We start from the raw sequence: 9,050 nt of genomic DNA, 5'->3' as shown, positions 1-9,050 counted from the left end.
TATATTAAAAAATCTTTAAGTTAGTAATTGTATAGGATATTGTATTGGACCTAAATAATATATAAGACTTAAGCTTTGTCCCAGATAATCAGGTAAATGTAAGGAGAAAAAAACAAAGAGGAAAAAAAAATAGTGTCCAAGGAACATTAACAGTCAGGAGGAAAAAAAAGGTTTTTCATGTTACTGTGATTCTTTCAGTTATCATCATCATCCTCTTCAATGGTTTCTCGTAGACCTTCGCTCTGGCGACTTTTTCCAGCCATTTCTAATAAGGCCTGAGCCTCAGGATCTACATCCAGGATACTCTTCTTACCCTTTTTCTTCAAAACAAAATAACATACAGTCAATTTAAAATGTCATTATGAATGAATCAGTATCAGGCTACAAGAAAGAGACATACTCAAAAGTCCACAAGTAATCTGGTTTGCTACCTTGTCACAATGAAGCATGGATACTATGTAAGCAAGGCATTTAAGATTCACTGTATTACATCAAATAATCTTTATTGCTGCAGTTACATAAAACAGCCATAAACTTTTCTTAAGATGACAGTGAACTATTTCAAGGTTATTCAGGTTACAGGCCAGCCAGAACATTCTGGTTAACCTGACTTCAGTCTGAAGTGCAGATGTGAACTCTTTTTAAAGAAGAGATTCAAGTACAATTCAACATTTTTTGTAATCAGTTTGTTCTGTTTCTATTTAGAGGTAAGTGTCCAGCAAACAGACAGGGCACATTAATTTAGTTTGAAGAGAAATAAAAATAAAGTAAGAAAACAACCAAAAGCAACACCAAACTGTGCAGACCAGACAGTTCAATAAGAGAATAAATTACATAGACAGAGGAGACTGGAAAGAGGTCTCCTACTCATTCCCAGAAATAAACCAAGTGCAGAAAGACTAGCATAAATCTATTCACATAAATTTACTGTAAAACAATACAGGAAATTTAAAGTTACTGATAAACAGATCTTTCAGGTTCTCTTCCTGAACTATAGATTAGGATTCACTTGTGAACTTCCAGTGCTTGCTTTCTGTTTTACAAACAGTGGGTTTTACTGAACCCCTCCACGGAGGTTCCTGCTGGACACCATTCCTCAACATCAGAAAGGTCTTTTGAAATTCAGACTAAAATACTGCTCTGCTGACTCTACCACCTCATGGCTCTTGTTTTTTCTTGCTGGCACCCTAATTCCACTAGTGTTCTGTCATTTGCTTGCTACAAAATATATGGCTGCATAAAGGCCAGTTAAAGAAAACAATATTCATTACAATAGAGAGACAGTTAATAAGAAAACTGCAACAGGAAGTTTTGCATTCATATTTTCCATCCAATCAGGACACAATTTCACAGGTTCACCTACCCCTGTACTTTCAGGGAGGTCTCCCACTGCCCAAACTTCCATGGTATCCAATGTAAACTCCTCTTTTGCTGACAGCTGGGGACTGTTGTAGGTGGTGCATCGAGGCTTTGCTTTACTGTGTCCCTTCCCATAGTCACTGTCTATCCAGAGTCCAAAGTACCCGTGTTGTCCACCCATACCCTGTGAACCAGAGCAGCACACTAAACACTTGATACACATGTAAACCAGACTGGGCAAGTTATAAAACCTGGAGTATAGATTGCTTAATACTTACGAGTCCATTTGGCATTGTTTGTTGGCCACAGTTCAAATACATGTAGTGGTCATTATAGGCTGTGTATGTGTAAACAGCAAGAGAGGGGAAAACAGAGAACAGAAAGCACCTGTTGTCACCTGTAAACAGAAAAGCATCTGTAGTCAGACAATTGGCCAAACACTAATGTGCCTACCAAAAGGGTAGGAAAAAAATATTGAAGAAGTGCAGCTGAATAAATCAAAGACAGCAGCTGCAATTTCAGAAAGCCAATACCAATCTCCCATCAAGATCTAGACCTATTGTTTATTTTCAGTTAACTCGGTGCAGGGTCACAGAAATCAATGTGATTATATGGCTGTGACCAAGGGCAGAGTCAGAGGCATGACTAGTACATTACATTACTGTGCAAGGGTACACCTATCACAGGCCTGCATTGTGTCATCTAAATCTGGCCAGCTACTAGACCCAAATAAATTGGTGTGAGTGCAGACTCCCTTAGTTCTGACTATACGGATAAATAGATCAGTTTAGGATCAATGATTTACAGTACAGTTTTCATTATGCACAGTTTGGTATTCAGAGGGACCTGTGGCATGATTGTCTAGTATACTACATGTGTTAGTCTATCAGGAAGACACAAGGCAAATGTGTAATCAACACAACATAACATTGTATTAACTGACTAAAGTGGTAGTTATCAAAGTTCCTTCCAAAGAGTTACAAAAATCCTCTCTCTTCTCCCTTGAGGTTTTAAGGGAACAAGAAGTTTAGCTTGTCCAAAGGATCTTTTTGCTGCTGGGTTTTAAAAGGAGAACAAAGACAGTGAACAAGTGGCAACAGGAGGCTTAACCTGGCTAAGCTGTTCTGAGATGGAAGACTGCCATCTGCTGGGCACCTTACTTAAACTCTAATTCATTGTCCATGCTGCGTTTTCTTCATTTTCATTTCATTTCCAACCTATGCAGCCACAGGGGTTGATAGATTTTACTTAAAAGAAAACTTTGTTTATGGTCAATATCAAATAAAGACAAACATTAATCAATAATATGCCTGACTGGGTAAAAAGCAAGAATAACTTAACATGCATTTTATGTCGTTCAAAAATCAGTGTTATTTTTGCCAAAGGAAAATACACTTGGAAGTGTAAGAAATACTGCGTGTCATGAAAGTAAAATGACTGTGTCCATTAGGTGGACAGGATTCCTGTACCTGTACAGATTAGACAACATTTACCAGAGCCATGAGATAATAGAAAAAGAAAAGTGAGTTTTACCTTGAAACTGTGGTTTCACCTCCCAGGAGTGAGATGCAAACCCACCAAAGATAAAACCATCTAAGTCCTTTAAGATGATTATGCAAGGACCCTTGTTCACTATATGCCCACACAGCTGTGAAAAGCTTTCTCCATGAAGCCTAGAAGAAAATAAAAGCTGCCACTTGTGCTGCAGCTCTGCAGGCAAATGGGAGTTGATGTATATAATGGATGGGATGTCAAAGAGACTGACAAGTCCTCTTCCCTTGATGCCTTTGCAACCAGGAACCAGGTTGAGTATATCTTTGGTTTGGTCTGTGAGAGAATGCAGAACATGAAGGCCTTGCCTGATAGTAACACTGAGGAAAATTGAGATCTGTGGAACTCGGTACACCCAATCCTCAATGACACTTTGATCAAAATTTGTCTCCATCAGCTGAGGACCCACAGGTTTTGTCCCATCTAGATAGTAAGACACACAGGAACAGTAGTAAGCTTCCCAGTCTGGAAAATAATCTGTTGATTTTCAATTTTAAACACAACACTGCATTATTTTAAAGGACATTAAACCACATGTGAAGGGAGCCAGTGACAGTAAAGTGTCACCTATGTTAAGCAGATGCATCCACAGAGCTGAGAAACAACCCTGTGACATCCACTGTTTGGGCTGTCACGACTAAGAAACGTGAATCCTAGTTACAGTTTCTGAGATGCTCTTTGCAAGACAGCAAAATCAATTATTACAACAGTGCAAAGATAAACCTATGCTTTCTAAAAGGACATACAGTCAAAAATATATGCACATGAATCTAAATGCCTGCCACATGCAAGTCAGGCATTTGCAAAATAGACACGTTCCGTGACAAGTACTTTTGTACATCCACTTAAACTGGGACTTCAAACCAAAGCTCTCCTGAATTTAGGGGATAAAGATGGTAAGGTAAAACAAATTAAATTCCCAAGTCATTCGCAAAAATAGGTTTGAAATACTGGTCTCACCATTTCAATTCAAAGATGTAACCTGACGAGAAAAATTCTTGTAAGATCAGTGAATAGTTGAGCCTTGTGCCATTCTAGCGTATACTATATCAGCACTGCTTACCTGCAAGCTTCAATTCTGATAGCAGCTGAGAAGCCAGAGCCTTTACTCCACTTGCAGAATCCCTAGTATTCTCCAAATTCCAACCTTTCAGTTCTTTCCTGTAGCTCAGTACATGGACTACAGACATGATCAGATCCTCTGTGAACTTAAGAAGGTAAAATATAACCATTTTGGCATTTCTTAAATAAAATCACCAAGAAATTCAAAGGACTTCCTAAAAGTTGAGTACTAGTGATGCTGTAATCCCGGTGGCAGAAACATCTCACAAAAAGTCAGAAATAACAGAAATGCTACTTAAGTTTCATAAGTCTTGAAAAGTACCCTTTTTCAAGACATTCAAGAAATAACATTCTGTAAATATGGCGTGAAAGTCCAATTTTTGCTGTGGTAGGAGCTGCTAGTGAATTAGTTTTACGAGATGCCACCCTTTCACCTTGCAAGCTACGTATTTGATTCACACATCTATCCTGCAACTGAAGCTCTAGAAAACACATTCTCAGTTCCCAGAAGCACCAGCCACACCATAACCCTTGTTGGCTCTTCAACATAGCCAGTCTCTGCACTCTTCAGAGAGAGCTTGTAAAATACCACACAAAACAGTCAGCGTACGCCATAAAATCTAGATCCTGTTTCTCAAAGTAGACAATTCAGCACAGGAAAGCCCGTAGCTGAAACAGTCACCCCGTATAACATGGTTTGCCTACACTGTTTGTCAGAGATCAGCAAGTTAGTAGTATACAGAGACTAAAAAAAGAAACGAAAGTCAGGAGCCCTTGTTTTGAATCTTGTGCTTTGAAGATTACCTCCAAATTACCTACCCATTTCTGTTCTCTTAATATCCCCTCAAAACACATTAAACTGCCTGTTTACCTCTTGAATTTGCTTGCCTTTCACAGGCCCTTCTGTCTTGGAGATCATTCTCATTATTATGGTAATCTTCTCATCTGCATTCCCTTTTAAGAGGTTTGACATAAAAATTACAAACTGCTCCTTAGCAATATGTTCACTCAGCCCAGATGATTTCCCCGTCAGGTCAATACTTTTCATTCCATTGTATAACCGAACAGTCATTTGCTCTGGTAATGGCTCCCGCATATATGCCTACAATGAGAAAAACAGCAAAGAACATATTTTACAAATGAAGAATAATTTATATATTCCAGCTAATCTGTGCTGACATGTACCATTGTGAATGAAGGATTTCAATATCAAGTATCGACTACCAGCAACAAACTTTTGTCAAAGGACTGGTTTTCCACGAGAAGAGAAAAAAACAATCCCTATTTTTATATAGTATCTCCTTTCTAACACTATTCAGTGATTTAAGTCGAGAATGGTTTTCTACAAAGGCCATGGACTTCAAAAAAAAACAAAACAACACTGTAAAGTGTTAATAGGATTTCTATATGATAACTCTGTTTCAAAGGCTTACAATTCTGCCAGGCCAACATTTAAAATTTAAACTTTTCATACTGGAGCTCAAGGATACTTAAAAAAAAGAGAAAGTAAAGTTTTTTCCATATCTCAGTTTTGGCCTTAAGACAATGCAGGCAATGTGTTTAACCCTCAAGCACACACAGAAACAATTCCAAGAAGTTTTCCTCTGCGTAGCAACAACTAATTTAAGCATCGAAGCACGAAATCTGAGATTGCCTGATTATTATAAGGCATCCCTAATGTTAAGACACGTGAAATCAAAACTTATTCACCTAAACTGCATGACTGGTGCTTTGAATTGGATCTGGCTGGTATACTTCATCATGAATCACAACAATGTGGGGAAGATCTGACTGGTTTCAAGAAACTTTCACAGTGCTCAAGATAATTACATGGCTTAAAAATAAATCATCTAAAATACATCCATACACCAGGACATGACTGCACAGTGTCTTCACTGCGCAAAGTGCTGTGCATAACTTACCAACCTGTCTTGACCCTTATGTACCGGCTGCAGCCCAGCGGGGACTATGCTGAGATCAATGAAACTCCAGCTGCATAAAAGCACTCCAGCTGCTATTACCAATCTATTGCTGGCTCAAAACCACTCCTATTGAAGCCACCGGGGCTGTTAATGGCTGATAATGCGCATATAGGGCGAGATTCAATATGCCAACCTCTACCCTGCTTTTCTTGACGTCAGTGGTATAACTCCCATTGATTTAAGCAGAGGCAGAATTAGCAGCCACAGTCTTACATACTAGTGCTTCATATCGAGGGAGGGATGGTCACAAGGGGTACAGCTGTCTTTAAGAGGCTTTCTGAAAGTGCTATATGAGCCTGAAGTGGGACAAACAGCAGGGAACATAAAAACCCTATACTGAACGGCTTTTTACTTCATGCTGGAATAGTATCCACCTACTCCCTACACTTTCCTACCTACCACTTTGTTGCATTGTTTTGTTATGCTTACAGCTATTCCAATGAGTAGAGTTGGGGTGCAAAAATAGGACCGTAAAAAGTGAATCTTCAGTAAGCGTCTAAAAAACACCTCTGACAGCTTAGAATCCTTGTCTGAAATGTCTCCAAGAAAGTATCTAGAGATACCTGCTCTACCTGCTTTCCAAGCTATGCAGTGCAGCCTGCTCTGGTCCAGAATCCATGTAGTTTCCTTCTAGCAATGCACTGAGCCTGAACAGAGTGGTACCTACCGGAGGTAATGCTTGGGGCCTCATCAATATGACCAGACTATTACTAGATCAAATCTGCCATGATCGACCTAGCTGAGGCATGAGCACAAACACCTTCAAGGTAGGTATTCCACTGCAATAGTCCCTGCACTAAGGAATTAGGCACCTTCAGTCATTCAAAAGTTTTCAAGCTGGAAGAAAAGCAGGAAGAGAAAAGAAAAATGTTCACTGAACGTCACATTGACCTAGGGGCAAAACTAGAAAGGGAACTTCCTCCAGGTCCCAAATAACAGACACCAAGAACCAGATTCTTGGATGTATTAGGGCTGAAAAGCTATGCAGCAGCAACAATACTATTTCCAAACTGGTGCCGGTGCACAAACAGCCAGGCTGGAGAAAGCCTAAAGCTGGCCTGAATGCAGATGCACTGCTAAATATCTTAAAATAACCTGCTTCTTTCACTGAGTTTTAATTTGATTCCATTAACTGTGCAACATATATGAAAACGCACTTATGCTATCACATTCATTTGGCCACTTGGTTCCTGCCTAACTGAAGTTACCAAGTATTGCAACAAATCACTTTCCTCTTCTTTCTTGATTGGAAAATGAATGCAAAGTTAATCAGAAAGCATAATGTATGTTAATCACCTAAACCAGGGAGCCACAGCTTAATCAAGCAAAACTGAATTCTCTCCTTTTAATGTAAATTAAAAGATTAGAGACGGTGATGCAACTGAGGAAAACATAACCAAATACAAACCAACTATGTGACAGCTTCTCAAGAAAATCTGTAAATATAGACTCCAGGGGGAAGAATATTCATTTTCAGGTTTCTGTAAAAATATCTGCATATATCCCACCTTACGTCAGAATCAGGAAAGCTTCAAACTGACCCAACAGCGCAATTTAAAAAATCAGTACAAACCTGAAAGTCACTACTCATGTTAAACTCTGACAAAAAGTTTAATATCCATCCTGCCTCAAAACATAGTATTAAATTGAGAAAAGCAATCCTTAAAAAGTAACTATTGTTGTGTCTTTAGTTTCTTTCTGGAATTACATTCAATGCAGATATATCAGGAATAATATTGTCTTGCCTGCAGTGCTGACAGAGTCACAGTTTTCTTTGTAGCTTTGCTATTTTTTGCTCCAGCTGAACCACTCGATCCTGATAAGGTATCAAATACTCCATCAATGTCAGTCTGCTCCTCAGGAAGGAATCTGGAAAGGTGATTCTGATACGTGTTGCTTTCTGCATTTCCCATCTTTTCAACCTGTAGCAAAGGAAAAGGAATTAAAAAAGCAGTAAAGAGAAAGGTATCACAATGGCCATATCAAACAGACAAACATACAAAAGCAAATTACTACCCTTCTAGAAAACTACAAACTACTGTTTATTCTCTGTGTTCACTGAGACTTAATGAACTTCAGGAACACCAGCAACCGCACTTTAAAAAATTACAGTCTGCCAGCTCTTTGCTAAACCCACTGTTTACCAATTCAAACCTCATTCAAGTCTTATCAAATGGAAAAAACGATATGATCTAATGATTAAATTAGCTTGTAGAAAGTGACCACGAGTCTGTCAACTGGAATACATCAGTAATGTGAAGGGAATAGCCTGATTATGGATTATTTATGACAGGTTATGCTACATCTTTCTGATGCATTAATGGACTGAAGCTAATTAGATGTGGCACTAGAACACCATCACTGTAAAGCCTCTGAAGATGACATTAGAATGTTTTTTTCTAAGTATGCAATACAAAACTCATTCAAAAAGCTGGCAAGAAACACAGGAACAAAAATATTTAGGATCACGACTCAAGACCCATAAAAACCACACAGCTTCATATGTTGTTGAGAGCTGGTACCCACAGAATTAAGGTTGGCAGGGGGCTTGGTTTGGGATTTTTGTTGCCTTTTAACATATTTAATGGTACAACTGTGAATCCCCTCAGTGTCCCAGGATTCACCTGCATTATAGACTGATTTCTTAGTCCTGAAAATTAGTAGGGCCTGAAATCCTAATTCCACCATGACCACAATGACAGTCAGCCCTGCAAATGGCCTTCCCATCTACCTAGGGTAGACACGCTCTTGGGGTGATAAAATAAAAAAGATGGGAAGTGGAATAAAACACCCTTTCATGGTTTTCTTTCCACAGTTTCCATGTCCGTTCTGGCACCTCGCTTTTGGTTCAGGATTCCCAGTTCCACAGAAACCTCTTTTTGCAGACAAGCCCATCCCACAGCCCTTCAGCAGCCTCAGAAGGACTCTGTCCAACCTAACCCAGTCTTTCTGCCCTTAACTGATGCTGACTCTGATAAACCACTGCACGTAAGAGGCTGGGCTGAACCTCTTTAACCTCCACTGGAGCAAAACCCTTGTTTGCCTGCGAGGAAGATACCGACCGTGGGGTAAACACCAGAGTCAATGGAGACGACT

The 9,050-nt window shown here is 39.3% G+C and overlaps 1 protein-coding gene across 1 annotated transcript; it reads right to left on the bottom strand.

Annotated features, from left to right (window-relative positions):
• Positions 1 to 194: 194 nt before the first annotated feature.
• TLDC1 (TBC/LysM-associated domain containing 1) lies at positions 195 to 8,849 on the bottom strand. The gene is made up of 8 exons (XM_010012699.1): positions 8,796 to 8,849; positions 7,700 to 7,876; positions 4,844 to 5,074; positions 3,974 to 4,118; positions 2,893 to 3,333; positions 1,638 to 1,756; positions 1,364 to 1,543; positions 195 to 320 (listed from the first exon to the last, which is right to left on the bottom strand). The coding sequence occupies exons 1-8, from the start codon at positions 8,847 to 8,849 to the stop codon at positions 195 to 197; spliced, it is 1,473 nt and encodes a 490-aa protein (XP_010011001.1).
• Positions 8,850 to 9,050: the final 201 nt, after the last annotated feature.

Source organism: Nestor notabilis, unplaced genomic scaffold (genome assembly GCF_000696875.1).
Source record: "Nestor notabilis isolate BGI_N333 unplaced genomic scaffold, ASM69687v1 Scaffold25300, whole genome shotgun sequence".
NCBI classification, from domain to species: domain Eukaryota; kingdom Metazoa; phylum Chordata; class Aves; order Psittaciformes; family Psittacidae; genus Nestor; species Nestor notabilis.
The sequence above is the reverse complement of the archived record's forward strand: the minus strand, read 5'-3'. Positions and strand labels throughout refer to the sequence as shown.

Excerpts from the sequence above, each read along its gene's own strand:
- TLDC1 (XM_010012699.1), bottom strand. The coding sequence starts at position 8,849 with ATGGGCTTGTCTGCAAAAAGAGGTTTCTGTGGAACTGGGAATCCTGAA. Across the intron at positions 4,119-4,843 it reads AAGGCAAGCAAATTCAAGAG|TTCACAGAGGATCTGATCAT; the intron begins GTAAACAGGCAG and ends TACCTTCTTAAG. Across the intron at positions 1,757-2,892 it reads GGTGAAACCACAGTTTCAAG|GTGACAACAGGTGCTTTCTG; the intron begins GTAAAACTCACT and ends TTCTGTTTACAG.